Genomic DNA, 18,187 nt, shown 5'->3' with positions numbered 1-18,187 from the left:
GTTCTATGGCTTCTTCTTTTTGGGGGGTATTTTATTTTTGTATCTTAACTGCACACTCTCTTTGCAAGATTCTCTCCTGCTCTACATTTCTGCTGTTGGTGTGGTTTTAATGGTGTGTTGTTGTTGTTGTTGTTGTTTTTTAAAAAAAACGTTTTCAAAGCAGATAGATAGGTGTGTGCATTTTAAGGCTTGTAAATTGTTGCAAGCTTTAAGTGTAAGTCACCTCCTAGGCAAAAAGAAGACTCAGAAATTTACAGAAGTTTGGCCTACATGTCCCATGAGCCTTAGCCAGTATTGCCAATAGCAAAGGATGATTGCCAATAGCAAAGGAGGCATTTGCGTGATCCTGGAAGTGAGGCAGTACATGCATTCTTTTGTTTTGAATCAAGCAAGCAGAATGGCCTGGTTTTACGCCCCCCCCACCCCCCACCCCCGGGCAAATCTACTCTGTTTATAGCAGGGACAGGAAGCTAAATTGGGATGGGAGGGCTGAAGGGAACTTGATTGATTGATTGATTGCATTTATAGCCCACCTTTTCTCCTCCAAGGAACCCAAGGTGGCATCCATAACCTTCCTCTCCATGTTATCCTCACAACAACAACCCTGTGAAGTAGGTTGGGCTGAGAGTCTGTGACTGGCCCAAAGTCACGCAGTGGGTTCCCATGGCTGAGTGGGGATTAGAACCCCGATCTCCCGGCTCCCAGTCCAACAGTTTAGCCACTACACCACACTTGTGGTCCTCCGGTTGTTTTCAGCCCCACCATCCCAATTTAGCTTCCTGCCCCTCCTGTAAACAGTGTGGATTTGGCAGAGTGGGGGTGGGGGTGGGTGAAACAGCAAAAACACACAAGTGCCTCCTTCGGCCTGTACCCAGGGGTGGGGGACCAGCTGCCAAGTGGGCTTCTTTTCCTAACTTATTCTCATCTACCATTTCACCCTTATTCCCTCTTCCTTACGTCTTCCTCCAGAGCTGTATGGACAAAGACAAAAATGATGAACCACTCGGGGAATACCTCAGTCACATATAGGAACGAGAGCCACCCTTCGCTAGCCATGAATCCCACAAATGTGATCACTGCATTCCTTCTGTTGATGTCCTTCCTGGTGGGGATGACCATCAATGGGCTTTTCCTCTGGGTGCTGGGCGTGAAGATGAAGCGAACCGTGAATACTCTCTGGTTCCTTCACCTGATCCTCACCTACTTAATATCTTGCTTCCTCCTGCCCTTCTTTGCTGTTTATATCCTCCATGATTTCTGCTGGACCTTCAAACTCACGATGTGCAAGATCGTGCTCTCCTCCTTCTCTGTGGTTATGTTCACCACTGTCTTTCTACTCACCATCATCAGCCTGGACCGTTATCTCTTCACCTGCCATTCCATCTGGTCGCAGCATCACCGCACGATCCCCCGGGCACGAAGGATCATCGCAGGGGTGTGGCTTGCTTCCTTAGCCCTGAGTGTGCCCAACCTATTTTTCCTGACGACCCAAGAGGTCAAGGGCAAAATGAAGTGTAATTATAGATTCATTTTCTCCAATGATCGGGGCACCGTGCACCTGACTTTCTTTTCAGTTCGGTTCCTGCTAGCCTTCCTGCTTCCGTTCGTCGTCATCATGGGCTGCTATTGTCGGACTGGTTGTAAAATGAAGACAAAAAGGCTGGTGAGGACTGGGAAGCCTTTCAGAATCCTGGTGGCTTCTGTGACATCCTTCTTCATCTGCTGGCTTCCCTACCATCTCTACCAGGCTGCACTGTTACTTGATAGAGCACAGACAGAAACAGAAGAGATTCTGTGGGATCTTACAGCTGCTGGAGGCTGTTTCAATATCTGCTTCACCCCCATTCTCTATCTCTTTGTCGGGGAGAAGTTTCAGCAGGTCTTCAAAACTTCCATGCTCACGCTGCTGAAGAAAGGGTTTGTGGATTATCCCATCAATCCTGGGGACAATATAAACACCACTGAAGAGGTCGACCAGACCCATGGCAAAAGTGCTCAGGAGCTGAAAGTGACTCAGGGAAACCATCTGCCATAATCCTGAAGAAATTACCTTGGGTCACATGTAGAGGGAAAGGCTGTTTCTTCTACATCACGGGTGTAGTCTCTTATAGCCTGAGGGCTAAAATTCATTTCAGAGAAGCTCGAGAGCCACCTTCTGGGGATGGGTGAGGCCTATATGGCTTAGGACCAGTCTTGCTGAAGGAGAACTTTCTTCCATACATTCCTTCCTAACTGCTAACACCATCTTTGGAGGCCTTCCTCTTGGTGCCACTGCCCACAATGGTGCAATGGGTGGATACCAGCAGAAGTACTTTCTCTGTGGTGGCTCCCCCTCCTGTGGAATGCCCTTCCCAGGGAGATCCACCTGCCTCCTTCTCTGATGTGTACATTCAGAGGGCAAGTGAAGAGCCTTCCTCTCCCAGCAGGCATTTACTCTTTAATCTATAGCTCTGATTATTGTTACTGCTGTCTCTTTAACGTTAAATATTTTAATATGTTTTATTTTTTAATGTTGTGTCATTTTGATATTTTCATAGTTCCATTTTTTTTCACTTTATTTTATTGCTGTTTTTGATGGTTGTAGAACAACTCAAGAACATTTGCCAGGCCAGCTGGGCAGTATAAAAATGTAACAAATAAATAATAAATAAAATAAATAAATCGCCTGAGCCCACTTAAGCTAGGCTAAAGGAATGACACTATCCAAGAGAAAGAATCTAATTTGAAACAGCTACATTCAGTGGAGGTTGGTGGCTTCATTGACAGTTAGGTGGTGACTCTGTTCCAGGTTTCAGACAGAACCAGTCAGAACTCTGAAGGACTTACCCAAGGTGCTTCAGAACTCTAGAGGAAATACTTCTTCACACAGCACAAAGTTAAAGTACTTCTTCACAAAGGGCATGGTTAAACTACGGAATTCACTACCACAAGACACAGTAATGACCATGGGGATTGGATAAATTCCTGGAGGACAAGGCTATCAATGGCTACTAATCCTGATGGCTATGTGCTACTTCCGGTATCAGAGGCAGTAAGCTTATATACACCAGTTGCTGGGGAACATGGGTGGGAGGGTGCTGTTGCACTGTGTCCTGCTTGTGGGTCCCTGGTTGGCAGCTGGTTGGTCACTGTGTGAACAGAGTGCTGGACCCTTGGTCTGATCCAGCAGAGCTCTTCTTAGGGTATAGGAGTCCCGCAAAAGGACCAACTGCATTGTCTGAGGCAACCTTGACATCACCAGGATCCCTACAATGGCATCAGAGTTGTCCTACGCCTGCCCATTGGGCTTCCTCACCTCTTTAGGTCCCAGGGTGAAAGGAGCAGGTGATAGACTGTCCTTCTGACTCATTCCACGCCTGGCCATCAAGGGATTCATGTATTCTTTGAAGGCTCAAGAAAGAGAGCATATGTAGCCATCAGGTCCTTCCTTTTTTAGGGTTTAGGATGGATCCCCTAATCCTTTTCTTCTGGGCTAGAGAAATGCTTTTCATAGGGTATAAAACTCCAAAGACGTTATATCATATATAGGAGTAAATCGGGATGCTGAACTTCAGGCCCGGGTAAGAAAAGAAAAATCTCAGGACTTTTCTGAGAAATATGTATTCTGAGAAATTTTGGCTCAGTTCAATTTTTCTTTCTATTACACATCTCACCGTTGCTCTACAGTCTCCCAGGCTGCCTGCACTTCCTGATCTGAAAAGGTCCTATGGGAGAAATCAATTCATGATGTCTTCCCCTGGGTGGGAGGTGCGGGAAGCCAAGGAGGCTACAGGCTGTCAGAGAGAGGATTGTACAGTGGAAGACAGGACACTCACACACACTTCTCAGCCACCTCATAATTAAAGTAAGCACAAGAACCCAGAACCAAGCCCATGAGAATTTCTCTGAAACGTCTTCTCTTTCAGAAAGTAGTTTCTTTTCTATCAAATTGAATGAGAATCATCGAAAGATACGCGGGAGAAATTTTCTAGACAGCAGTAATGCAAATATTACAAAGACCGTTGCAAGCAGTGTTCAAAGTGGGTTGGGTTGATATCTCACTTCCTTTCAGGCTGACATCACCTTCCACTTTTGTTCGACAGATATAACTGGATCTAGACAATTTGAAATGAAGCATTGCCACTTCCTGTCCAAAATCTATAACAACACCTCTCACTTCCATTTTTCCCTCCCCACTTTGAACATTGACAGGAAATGTTCAGTTCGTGCTGCAAACTGACACATACACATACCAATAACCCCCCAATTTAGAGCTTGTGTGCTCTAAAATAAGCTATCCAAGGTGCTGAACCTCATCCCCCAAATGGGTTCAGAACCTTGGAGAGTTCCTTTCAAGTTCTGACTGAAACCCAGAATGGATTTCCAGCCCCACCAAAATTGGAGCCTCCACTGAGAATAAGAAAGTGTGTTTTCTAGATAATCCATTAGTGTCATCTAGAAACCCTGCAGAGTTCTGAGGCTATCCATTGCTTGACAAGCAGATCAAGGCCACCAAGTGAGTGGGGAAGACCTTGAGGAATGGGGGTTGGGGGTTGAAAGGCAGCCCTCCTAGAACAGGGGTGGTCAACCCTGTGGTCCTTCTTTGTTCAGTTTTAGGCAAGCTCTATTCTAAGAAATTGCGAAAAAGGAAGTGGGTTTCACAGATAATCTATTTGTGACATACAGGTGTTTCCCTTTCCTCCAAAATACCCTGCACCATTGGAGTATTATTATTTTTATCAGTCCTAAGTGCTGAACTGCATATCAGACAGCTTTGAGGATAACCATCCCTTGACAACAAGATCAAAGTGGCCAAGTAAGTAGGGCAGACTCTGTCCCATCAGCCCTGGCCACCACTGCCAATGGTGAGAACCAAAGGCAAAAATATCTGGAGGTCCACAGGTTGTCCACAAGTAACCCAGGCCTCTTCTAGAGTCTGCTCATAGATATGAAATATGGTATTTTGAGATGGAGAAAGTGTTAAGTATATGAAAAGTAATACTTGATTAGTCATTAAAATTGTGTATGTATGGCTATCTCAGGGTTAAACAGAGAAAGACTATCTGTGTGCAATTACCTTGAGATAGAAGCTGTACTGGGAACCTTGCCAGGATTCTAAGATATCATGGTGTTAATGATATGAATATACCAAAGATCCTTGAGGCTGGGTTAGCCTAATCACAGCTGTATGTAATGTAGATAAGAACTGTGTAGATGTGTATATAGTTTCTCACTTTTGTAAAATGGAACTGAACTGAACAGGACTGCACAGAAGCCTGAAGTGAATAAACTAGCTCTGCTAAGTAAGACTTGCATGGTGTGCATTTGTTTCTGAGCACGGACAGAATCCCAGAGAGAAAAGTTCTGGCAAACCCAACAGAAAGATGGAGTTAGGCAAATAAAAATGGACTTTTCAGGTGCATTTAACAATTATATGCAGGATTAGTGACATTTGTTTCCACAAAATGCTTCCCACTATAATTGTCTCAAAAGATCTGGCACATTTCTAAAAAGTATTTGTAAATTTTATTCATTGGGGGAAAGAGTAAGACTAGCAAAAAATAAAAATAAAAATCTAAAGCAAAAGTGATTAGATCAAGGGGCATGGGGAAAGCCAAGTATCCATAAATATTATGGAGCAAATCAATTAAACAGTGGTATTATATTTAGAGAGATGATGATGATGATGATGATGATGATGATGATGATGATGATGACATTTATATACCACTCCATAGCTGAAACTCTCTGGGCGGTTTACAAAAGTCAAAAATAGTGAACAGTAAAAAGAAATATACAAAATTTTAAACCATAAAAAGCATAAAATACAAACAAAACAGACAATATCCATTTAAAAACAACTATTCTGGGCTCAGTTAAAAAACTCAGCATATGCTGTTAAATGCCTGGGAGAAAAGTCTTGACCTGGCACTGAAAAGATAACAATGTTGGCGCCAGGCGAGCCTCGTCAGGGAGATCATTCCATAATTAAGGGTCCACCACTGAAAAGGCCCTCTCCCTTTTTGCCATCCTCCAAGCTTCCCTCGGGGTAGGCACCCAGAGGAGAACCTTAGATGTTGAGCGCAGTGTACGGGAAGGTTCATGTCAGGAGAGGCGTTCCATCAGGTATTGTGGTCCTAAGCCATGTAAGGCTTTATAGGTATCACAAAAGATATGATTGATATGGTTGGGTATGGAAGCCACGAGAAAAGATTTACTATTAATTGAACAAATTTTATTAGGAGTGGAAAGTATAAAATATTTGGAAAAGGTACACAATCTCCTTTTTATACTGTGTTTAATGTTGGGTGGTGGTGGTGGGGATGGAAAAATAAGTCAATCCCAGAAATATTCCAATTGCTTCTATTTTTATTGCATCCAAATTTAGCTTACAAAGATAAACAAGTAATTTGCAAAAATGGAATAAAAGGGTGTTTTTTATAGAATGAAAGAGACCTATGAAACCAAAATCCCTCTTACTGTAGCGAAGTTAGAAGAAAGGCTTGAGGGAATGCAAATGTTGGATGCTTCTTCACCAAATATATTATCTTATTACAAATTCTTAGGTAAAACAAAGTGTGACCAGAAATATTACAGAATTTGAAGGTATATTATTGGAACGTATGGTCAATTCAAAAGGATTAATTTCTACAATTTATTCACATTTTAATGAAAAGGATACGGATATGGCCTGCCAGGAGGGAGTCGTGAGCTTGTCTTCCCAAATTTAAGAAAGCCATGAAGACTAATCTCTTCCAGCAGGCCTTCCGAGTTGAATTTTAAGATGTCTTTTAATCATGTATTAGTTTTATATGTTTTAATCAGTTATATGTATTTTTTGGTGTTTTGCATTTGGTTTTGTACCCTGCCTTGTTCCAGACTGAGGGAGAGGCAGGTAAGAAATAATAATAATAATAATAATAATAATAATAATAATAATAATAATGTCAGATGCTGCAATGAAAGAGAACTATATCAATAATTCTCAGGGAGAATGTGTTGATATTTTTACACCAATGATCTATCACACCAGTTCATCTGGCAAGAATAGTTAATACAAAAAATCCAAAATGTTGAGAAACTGTAATCAGCAAGTTTTATATATCAGTAATGTGGTGAGCATATCTTACTGTGTCACAGTTTTGGAACACCATATTCTTAGAAATGGCAAATATCACACATCAAACCATACATGTTGCATCATCAGCAGTGGCCCGATAAAGAATATGGAAAGATCAAAATGCAAAAGTGACATCTAACTGTGTTCATGCTGATGGCAGCCTGAACAGTCATAGCTAAAAGCTGGAAAACTGCAGAACTTCTAACTTTGAAATCTTGGTAAACAGAAGTGTGGCAAATAGCCAGGACAGAATATGGATGTAACAACTGAAACTAGCTTACGGCAAACGGAAAGAGCTTCACAGATGAGATAAGCTACTGGAGGGAATCTACAGTTTCCGACCCGGGTCGCTCTTACCCCAGCAGCAGGAGGCCGGCGGGGAGGCGGCGGCGGCAAGGACGCGGCCGGATTCCCCAACCTCCTCCTCCTCCATCTCTTCTGGGCTGCAGGTATGCAGGAATCTACACCATCATTTTGGGGGCGTACTGGGGGCGCATACAAGCGCCTTCAGTACGACGTGTAGATTCCCTCCATATCACATTAGTCTAAACTTCTAACAATAGAGGCACGTCTACATGAAGGGTTTGCCCGGGGGAGGGGGCTTCGTGGTAGCCACATGATGCAGCCGCCATTGAGAAGCCATCCGGGGGTGAGCCCTGGAAACGCCACTCACCCTGACTTTTTGGGCAGTGGAGCACATTGCACCCCGATTAGTTACCATGGGCGACCCCGCACCTCTGGAAAAGTAAAATAAAAATAAAAGCGGGGGAGGAATACAGATAATAAAAATAAAAATAAATGGGGGTGGGTGGGGAGGAACAGGCAGCCAGAGGGAGGGGACGTGGTTCGCCCAGTCCTGCTCGTGTCCTCCTCGGGCTGCCTCGTTCCTCCCCCCTTTTTTATTTTTATTATCTGAATCTAATAATAAACAGATTACAAAATTAAAAAGGGGGGAGGAACAACCCCATTCCTTTCCTATCCTCCCCATTGTTTTTAAAACTTTTCCAGAGGCGTGGGGCCATCACTACATCTTGTGATAGTGAGTTCCATATTTATTTATTTATTTATTGCATTTCTATACTGCCCAATAGCCGAAGCTCTCTGGGCGGTTTACAAAAATTTAACTACGTGCTGTGTGAAGAAGTCCTTCCTTTCATTTGTCCTGGATCTCCCACCAATCAGCTTCATGAGATGACCCCGGGTTCTAGTATTTTGAGAGAGGCAGAAAAATGTCTCCCTGTCCACATTCTCCATACCGTGCATAATTTTGTGCACCTCTATCATGTCTTCCCTTAGCCTCCTTTTCCCCCAAGCTAAACAATAGGGGTGTGCACGGACCCCCCGCTCCGCTTCACTTCCAGATCTGTGATTTGCGGATCAGGCCGCTTCGCTCCGCCCCCGCTCCGCCCATGCCCGCTCCGCTCCGCTCGGAGCTCCGGATCCGGATCGGAGCTCCGTTTCCCCCCCATAGGCTTGCATTACGCTAAAAAAGTATACAACTTTTTTTCTGTTAAAGTTAGAAACCTCAAGTTTGGCACCATGACACCTCATGGAGGTATACACACGCACACCAAGACTCAAGGCAATCCCATCATCCCCTGAATTTTGGGGAATTTATGAAAATCGGGCACCCCATTCACACCCCTTTCGATAGCTCCGTCAATTTGCACGTTAAAAACCTCAATCTCGCCACCATGATAGCTTATCCAGGGACACACACGCACGCCCAGACTCAAGGCAGTCCCATCATCCCCTGATTTTTGGGGAATTTATGAAAATCCAACACCCCATTCACACTCCCTTCGATAGCTCCATCAATTTGCATGTTAAAAACCTCAAACTCGCCACCATGATAGCTTATCCAGGGATGCACACGCACGCCAAGACTCAAGGCAGTCTCATCATCCCCTGATTTTTGGCGAGGCTTAAACCTTCAGACATCTCAATGGGGCCATTTCAAAGGAAATCCCAACATGACATGAATTGGGGAGTATGAATCTTCTTCCACACTTGAAAAATGGATTTGGAACTTCCAAAACTCCAAGTGAGCGCAGGAAGGACTTCTCCCCTGAGTCAAAGCCACACACACACACAACATCCCTGCAAGGCAGGCAGGGGAGGAGAGAGGGAAGGCAGGCAGGCAGCAGACATTTCTGGGGGCATAAGGAAGTGAGCCAAGGATAAGCCAGTAATGCATATAAAATGGAATAAATAAATAAACGAAGGAGGGGTGGAATTAAAAGCAGCAGTGTTGCTGAATAAACAACAAGAAGAACTTTTAAAAAAAGGCTATATCTGTCTTTTACCAGTAATAGGGGGACGTGCCCGGGGGAGGGGGAAGCAGCTGTCAGTTCAACTCATGAAAGACATTGCTCCACCACTAAGAAGTAAACACTCACTTCAACTCATGATAGGCATTGCTCCACCACTAAGAGAAGTAGTATCAGGAAGGGGAGTTACTGGAGCTCAAAAGGAAAGCATGCCGACAAAGAAGTACAAATAGAAATTTAAAGGGCTTTAGCCTCTGTCCACTCCCAACTCTTTTTTGCCCTATTTTGCAGAGCTAACCAAATTAAGGAACAAAATCTAAAACCGAGCGAGCGCCCTGAAGTACTTTCAGGATCCTGGACAAGATGGGCATCTGGTATGAGCCAGCAGGACTCTGAGATGCTGAGAAATCTTGCAAGGGAACCCAAGGTTGGAACCCATGGGAGCCCGTGTGATGGAGAGCCCCAACTTTTTCCATTCTTCTAGTCCCCTTCTGGGTCCTTTCTCCCACCTTCCCATTAAGGTCTCTGTACATCTTTTCAGTACAGAGGTCTGTGCCTTTAACACTGGGTTGAGGATTGTGTTGGACTCCCATCATCTCTCTCTCTCTCTCTCTCTCTCTGAGTCTACTTTCTCACTCCCACGGCCTCCACCTGCTATTTCTCTTCATCCGCTTTCTCATGATTGCTACCACCAGCTTGCTTGCTTGTTAGGGGGGAAACCAGTGAGCAAGTAAACGTGGGCATCTACTGGGCCACAGTGGCAGGCAGGTGAACCAGCAGTTGGGAATGGAGAAGAGGAGGAACAACACCATAGGAATATAGGCAGCCGCCTTCTTCTGCATCAGACCATTGGCCTATTTAGCCCAGTAATGTCGACACTGACCGGCAGCAGCTCTGTATGGTTTCAGGTGAGATTCCTTTCCTCGCCCTGCCTGGAGAAGCCGGGAATCAAACCTGGGACCCTTCTGCATGCAAAGCATGTATCTAACACATGGAGCTACGGCCCAAGGGGCTTTTGTCACTGGGCCCATACTGGGGTGTGGACCTATGGTAACTGTACATTGATGGTGCTATATAAATAAATAAATAAATAAATAATAATAATAATAATAATAATAATAATAATAATAATAACTGTGCCTACCTATCTGTTAGGCCCCCACCGCTGCTTTCACAGCTGCATTTCAGGCAGAAACTTAACAGGTAGAGTTTTTCCCAGCATAAAGAGGCGCACCTGATGAATATCTGCCTGTCATTCATATGGATAAGGAGCAGATCAATTCCAAGGGCGAAAGGCAGCAAATTTCCCTCCAAAGTTAGGTGAACTTACCTTACAAGCAGGATGAGGAATGCGTCTGTGTCTCTGACTCCTGCCTGCAGCCAGGTCCTCACAGGATTCTGCATGAAGATATTAACATAGGAACAAAAGAGATAAGGATATTAAATAGGATGTGGCAAGGGCAGGGCCTTAGAAAAAAATCTTTTCATTGGTGCACAGGAGAAATCAAACTCTGAAATGGACATTTGCACATATGGGATATGTGCAAAGAATGGAGAAAGATAACAAAGTTTTCACTTTGTTTAGCAGCTATCATTTATCATTTGGGTTTGGGCGGAAAAAAAATCATACTAAAAAGAAAGTCATCATCTGATATTCTTCCAGAAATGCTGAACAAGTAAAGATAAGTCAGCTTCTGACAATGATAAGAAAGAAGAATATGCGTGGCACAGGACAAAAACCACAAGTTTAAGATTACGTAGTTTAAGATCCAAACTCACAACAAGAAGTGAACCGCCCAGAGAGCTCCGGCTATTGGGCGGTATAGAAATGTAATAAATAAATAAATAAATAAACAAACAAACAAACAAACAAACACAGGTTTCCCTTGCAGTGGTTTCAGTTGGGGGCTGTAGGTGACCACCAGTGGTGTACGTCTCTTGGTCTGTCGTCCTTCCTGGAGATCCATATGGCCCTGTCAATCTGTCTTTAAGTTTAAGGTGCTACTAGTGTTGGTGATAATCTGTCCAGTCACGAAAGAGAAATAATGTGTTTGACTTGGGCGTGGGAGGTGTGTGTGTGTGTGTGTGTGTGTGTCTGACAGGGCATTTGTGCAGTTGGAAAATTTGCTTTAAAAAACCCTGGGGGACGATTCAGCTCCTCTCACCCATGCACAGTTTTAATCGCAGAAATGACCCTTCCTTTACTTACTGCATAAGCTTTGTCTTTCTTAAAAACTGTATAAATATGCCCTCTTGTGGTGAATCGAGAGAGAGAGAGAGCCAACAGTTTCAGACCCTAAATATTTTCAGTTATTCAATCGTGTGGTTTCACCTCCAGGAGGCACATCCATTTTACCATTAACAAACTTCTAAGAAAACGCCATAACATGAAAGCTTATCCTGTGATTGTGGAGGTTGCGGTTGCATCTGATGAAGTAGACTAAGTCCAAAAAAGTGTACACAATAAAAAGAATGCAATGATATGCATGTTTCAACAGAAATAATCCCCACAATTCTGGGGGATTCTGGGAGCTGTAGGACTTATTTCAGTCTAAACATGCCTATGATTGCACACTAAATATGTCAGTCTTTAAGGCACCAAGTGGTCTTTGTCTGTTTAAGCAGTTGCATTTAAGGAAAGGAAAGGAAAGGAACCTCTCGTGCAAGCACTGAGTCATTACTGACTCTTGGAGTCGCTGACATTTTCTTGGCAGGCCTTATAGCGGGGTGGCTTGCCCTTGCCTTCCCCGGCCATTATTACCTTTCCCCCAGCTAGCTGGGTACTCATTTTACTGACCTCGGGAGGATGGAAGGCTGAGTCGACCCAAGCCGGCTGCCTGAAACCAGTTTCCGCTGGGATCGAACTCAGGCCGTGGGGAGAGTTTCAGCTGCAGAAACTGCTGCTTTACCGCTCTGCGCCACACGAAAGACCTGTCCAAGGTGCTGAACCCACATCGGGGTTAGGGTTCAGCACTTTAGATAGCTCCTTTAGAGTTCTGGCCGGTTGTGACTCAAACCCAGTGGGATGACAACGCCACCAAAATCAGGGCTGCCACCTTCTACTGCTCCAAGGGCATACAACTGTACACACGTAGGGAACTCTAAGCCACTGGAAACCCTGTGCATTTGGGTCTCCCGATGGCATGGAAGCCCATAGCTATGTACAGCTGTACGTGGGCAGGGGGTCCTTTCAGACATTCAACTGAATGTGCCAGCATCTGGGGCGTGGCTAGAGGGGCATGCCAGCATTGGGGCTGTGACCAGCACAGGTAGCTGCACTCCTGCCACCAAAGACGTGGTGAATCCATGAGGACATTTTCTGAAAATGGCTACAATGTAGTCTCCTGCATTACTTTGCCATCGCCATTCCACCTCTGTCCCTGTCTGTCTGTCTGTCTGTCTGTCTGTCTGTCTGTCTGTCTCTGTCTCTGTCTCTGTCTCTGTCTCTGTCTCTCTCTCTCTCTCTCTCTCTCTCTCTCACACACACACACACACACACACACACACACACACACACACACTCACACTCACACTCACAAAAGTTGCTGGCCTTTTGTATTCCCTTTTAAGAACAAGTGTATTTACAGCCAAAGCTGAAACAGAAACAAGCAGAAATATCATACGTCCCTCCGCAGGTGGCTACAACCTTCCCCGTTCCGCCTCCCCTATTAAACCATCTGATAATTAGCCAGGTGTCCGTGTGCTTGCCAGAACCCACCTGGGTTAAGACTACGCTTTGGCACCAGCACCCCCCTGCCCCCTCCCTCTATTCCGGTTGCCAGGCACACTATTGATTTACATCCCCATCGCACATTAAAGCTAGAGGATTGACGGATAATGTGGTAACATGGCGTTAACAGCTCTGAAGGAGGTGTAAATGGCTGCTAAAGGCCCCCCAGTGCTGACCCCACGACATTTCATTCCATCCATTTTCAACGCTGCAGCCGAGGTGGCATCTTTGGCAGGCCCGGTCCTGCCACGCAGCAGGGTGGGAGCCACCTGCATCTGGGGGTGCCACAAAATAGAAAGGGTGGAGGTGTAGTCTTTGATTTTAGCGTCAATTCACTCCTATTGCCGCTCAGTGAGTTCTATCGTTTGCTATTTTTTTTTTTCATCTCCTGCTGGGGCGTTTTCTCCACCCCATCACGACATCCAGAACGGAGCTGACGTCTCTGTCACCAAATAGGGTGACCGTGTCAGCTGTTCCTAAATCAGGAAACGCGAAAGGTCTATTTCAGGCGTTATGGTGATGGGGAGAAACAGGAAGCACTAGGCTCCGGCGTTTCCTGTAGTTTTTGCATCATAAGCCTGTCCGAAGAAGCTGATAAAACTGTCGAGCAGGGGTGGAAAATCCCTTTCCGCCTGACAGCCAAATTCAACTTCTGATCCAGCAGGGTTCTTCTCAAGTTCAGTTTGCAAAACTCCCCCAGTTCGATTTTGCACAAATTTCCTGAATTCACACAAATTTCCCCTGCTGACTAAATCCACAACTTGAATTTATGGAGAATCTCAGCAATATCAAACGACACTCATTCACATATTATTATTATTATTATTATTATTATTATTATTATTATTATTATTAATTTATATAGCACCATCAATCCCTACTTATGATCAAGAGTCCAGAAAGCTGGTGGCAACCTTGAGGTAGGCTCAGGTGGCCTTGGTGGCACTTCGGTTGGTGGCCCAGCTACGCCCCTATCTGGACAGGGATAACCTAGCTTCAGTAGTCCATGCTCTGGTAGCCTCCAAATTAGATTACTGCAATGCATTCTATGTGGGGCTGCCTTTGAAGATGGCGGCCAGATTGACAACTGGAACCAGCATATAAGACTGACTCTGGCCTGTTTGCATTGGCTGCCTGTACGTTTCTGAGCCCAATTCAAGGTGCTGGTTGTAACCTATAAAGCTTTACAAGGCTTGGGACCACACTTCCTGATGGAATGCCTCTCCTGACATGAACCTACCTGTACACTACGCTCAACATCTAAGGTCCTCCTCTGAGTGCCTACTCCGAGGGAAGCTCAGAGGATGGCAACAAGGAAGAGGGCCTTTTTAGTGGTGGCCCCCCAATTATGGAAAGAGCTCCCCGACGAGGCTCGCCTGTCACCAACATTGTTATCTTTTGGTGCCAGGTCAAGACTTTTCTCTTCCCCCATGGAGTTAACAACATATGCTGAGTTTTTAACTGACCCCAGAATAGCTGTTTTAAATGAATATTGTTGTTTTTATGCATTTGATGGTTTAAAATTTTTGTGTATTTGCTTTTAATGTTCACAAAGAATCAAGAACCAAAGTTTTTTTGAGCCTAGAACTGTGTTGCAAATTTTGGAAAAGGGCAAAAACTGAAGGATAACAGCATTCCGAGCCACATGTTAGTCGAGGATGTTCAGATGAGGTCAGTTTGCATGGTAAAGACTGCACTCCTCAAGTCTCCCTACTCTAAGGCTCACATGCAACACATGTTGCAGAAGGTTTCAGATCCCTGATTTTGTATCCTTTGGATAATCACCGTGAGCTGACAACTGATAAAAGGAGAAAAAATTAGGAGCAAACTTGATTCGGCTGAGCTTTCGGAGCTAAGAAACAACCTCTTGAGAGGTCATCAAGTCCTTTTTGAATTATGTAATACCCTGATTTTCTTGAGGACTTGTTGTATTCAAAAATAGAGTCAATCCCGGCTAAGAGATGGGACGTTCATGCAGACTGTAAGGGTGTCAAGTGCCAGCTAAGGGTGCCAGCCAGAAGCAGGGTCCCAGCGACTCTACCACCATTGTCACCACCTGCTATTGCTCCTCATTCTCTTTGTCTTCTTTGCTATTACTTGCTTACTTGAAAGCCAGAGAGGAGGTAAACAGTGACATCCAGTGGAGGCTGGTGGCTCCAATTTCAGTGGGGCTCTAAATCATAGAATCATAGAATCACAGAATAGCAGAGTTGGAAGGGGCCTACAAGGCCATCGAGTCCAACCCCCTGCTCAATGCAGGAATCCACCCTAAAGCATCCCTGACAGATGGTTGTCCAGCTGCCTCTTGAAGGCCTCTAGTGTGGGAGAGCCCACAACCTCCCTAGGGAACTCATTCCATTGTCGCACCGCTCTAACAGTCAGGAAGTTTTTCCTGATGTCCAGCTGGAATCTGGCTTCCTTGAACTTGAGCCCATTATTCCGTGTCCTGCACTCTGGGAGGATCGAGAAGAGATCCTGGCCCTCCTCTGTGTGACAACCTTTTAAGTATTTGAAGAGTGCTATCATGTCTCCCCTCAATCTCCTCTTCTCCAGGCTAAACATGCCCAGTTCTTTCAGTCTCTCTTCATAGGGCTTTGTTTCCAGGCCCCTGATCATCCTGGTTGCCCTCCTCTGAACACGCTCCAGCTTGCCTGCATCCTTCTTGAATTGTGGAGCCCAGAATTGGACGCAATACTCTAGATGAGGCCTAACCAGGGCTGAATAGAGAGGAAATCCGTTCTGGTTTCCATTCAGAAACAGCCAGAATTGTAAGAGAGCTATCCAAGGTGCTGAACCCATTTTGGGGATAGGGAGCAGCACTTTGGATAGCTCCTTTAGAGTTCTGGCTGGTTCTGGCTGAAACCCAGAATGGATTCACAACCCACCTCGAAATCGGAGGCACCAGCCTCTCCTGGTGGCATCTCCTGCTCCTCCTTTCACCTTGTCTGGGTCAAAGCAACGGGCAGGTGAAGAAGCAGGTTGCAATGATAAAAAGGGGGAAGCAACTCCAAGAGCTCATGCCAGCGGGCCCCTGCTGGGGTGTGGGCCCTCAGCAACCGCCTGGCCACGCCTACCCTGACGCTCACCTTGCCTACAAAGTCAGATTATTTGCCCACCTACCTCAGTATTGCCCACACTGACTGGCAGCGGCTCTCCAGGAACTTGGGCAGGGTTTTTCCCATCCCCTGCTGCCTGATCCTTTTAAGTGGAGATGCTGAGGCTTGAACCTGGGATCTCCTGCACAGAAAGCATATGCTCTAACCACTGAGCTACAGTCCTTCCCCAAATTTGCTAGGGAGAAACCAGACTGCTTTCCTCAAAGTGTGATGTGCAAAAATGTTTTCAACCCAGCCTGGTGCACTCCACATGTTTTGGACTAAAACTCCCAGTAACTTGACCATTGGGAATGCTTGCTGTGGCTGATGGGAGTTCATCCAAAACATCTGGAGGGTGTTTATTTATTTAAAACATTTGTATCCCGCCCTATATCACTAGAGTCTCAGGGCAGCGTACAAATAAAATCATACAATATAAAACAATAAATATACACAGCTAAAAACAAATTAAACCATTAATCAAGTTAAAACCAGTATGTAACTTAAAAGCAGTAAAAACAATGAAAAACAGTTAAAACAATGTGTGAGCTTGGTGAATTTATCCAACAAAGGCTTTGTTAAAGAGCTATGTTTTTACTTGGCGCTGGAATAAAGTCAGCTTTGGCGCCAGTCAGGCCTCCAAGGGGAGGGCACTGTGAAATTATTATTATTATTATTATTATTATTATTATTATTATTATTATTATTATTTATTGATGGTGCTATATACATAAATTAATAATAATAATAATAATAATAATAATAATAATAATAATAATTCCACAGTCGGGGTGCCACCACAGAGAAAGCCCTCTCCCTTGTCCCATCATAGTGTATGTGTTGCATTGGTGGGATGCGGAGGAGGACTCCTCCAACAGATCTCAAGTCTCGGGCAGGCATATATAGGGAGAGGCGCTCCCTCAAGCATCGAGGCCCCAAGCCGTTTTGGGCTTTAAATGTCATTACCAGCACCTTGAATTCTGACCGGAAGCGTATAGGCAGCCAGTGCAATTCCTTTAAGACCGGTGTTATGAGGTCTCTGTAAGATGTGCCTGCCAGCAGTCTAGCTGCTGCATTTTGCACTAGCCGCAACTTCCGAGTCATCTTCAAGGGCAGCCCCACGTAGAGTGCATTGCAGTAGTCTAATCGGGAAGTTACCAGTGCATGCACTACTGCAGCTAGGTTGCCCTTGTCCAAGAAAGGCCGTAGCTGGCAGATCAGCCGAAGCTAGCCCCAAATACTCCGCGCCACAGAGTCCACTTGGGCCTCCAGTGACAAGGATCGATCTAGGAGGACTCCCAAGCTACGCACCTGCTCCTTCACCTGTACCTGCTTAGGTTCTCCAAATATATATCTACACACTCACACTATAAAGCACAAACAGAGAAATTACTATAAATTCCAAGGAACTGACATCCCCCCACACACACACCCCCGTAGCATTGCAAAATGACCACTTGAGGAGGCAGCATTACTTTACCACACAGAATACATTTGTCCCTCTATTTTCGAGAAAGGCGTTAAGCTTTGCTGAGATAATTTATGTAAAGGTCTTGTTGCACTTAGTCAATAAAGAAGAGGTGCTATGTAGATAATAAGTATTATTATTTACAAGGACAGGGGATTGGTTCAGAGCAAGCTGAACTAAATAGGAGCAGTTGGGCAATTTGGAAAGAGGCAGGTGTTTTGACTCAAATTATATTCTTCCCGCTGCAACCAAAAATCTGACAGAATTGGTCTTGGGAGTGACAAAAGTACTTGAAAAACCAGGTTTAGGCCTAAATTGCTGGGTTTTGTTTTTCTGAAAAAGCAGACTTTCCTATAGCGGCCAAGGTATACACAAAGGAGCGCTCTTTCTGTGGTAAAACTGGAGCACCGCACAAAGGTGTGGGTTGAAAGTGCATTCACTTATTGAAGCTTATTGCTATAACTGTGCTTGAAATTCTTCACCCTATTTATGGGCAGAGAACTTGGCGGCGGCGGCAGCAGGGGA

The 18,187-nt window shown here is 44.9% G+C and overlaps 1 protein-coding gene across 1 annotated transcript; it reads left to right on the top strand.

The window, feature by feature from the left end:
* Nucleotides 1–991: 991 nt before the first annotated feature.
* On the top strand, nucleotides 992–2,035 carry LOC134408391 (probable G-protein coupled receptor 33). The gene has a single exon (XM_063140650.1). The coding sequence runs from the start codon at nucleotides 992–994 to the stop codon at nucleotides 2,033–2,035; it is 1,044 nt and encodes a 347-aa protein (XP_062996720.1).
* Nucleotides 2,036–18,187: the final 16,152 nt, after the last annotated feature.

Source organism: Elgaria multicarinata, chromosome 13, assembly GCF_023053635.1.
Source record: "Elgaria multicarinata webbii isolate HBS135686 ecotype San Diego chromosome 13, rElgMul1.1.pri, whole genome shotgun sequence".
Classification (NCBI taxonomy): Eukaryota; Metazoa; Chordata; class Lepidosauria; order Squamata; family Anguidae; genus Elgaria; species Elgaria multicarinata.
The sequence above is the reverse complement of the archived record's forward strand: the minus strand, read 5'-3'. Positions and strand labels throughout refer to the sequence as shown.

What these genes read in the sequence shown, in the direction of transcription:
- LOC134408391 (XM_063140650.1), top strand. Translation starts at nt 992, where the DNA reads ATGATGAACCACTCGGGGAATACCTCAGTCACATATAGGAACGAGAGC.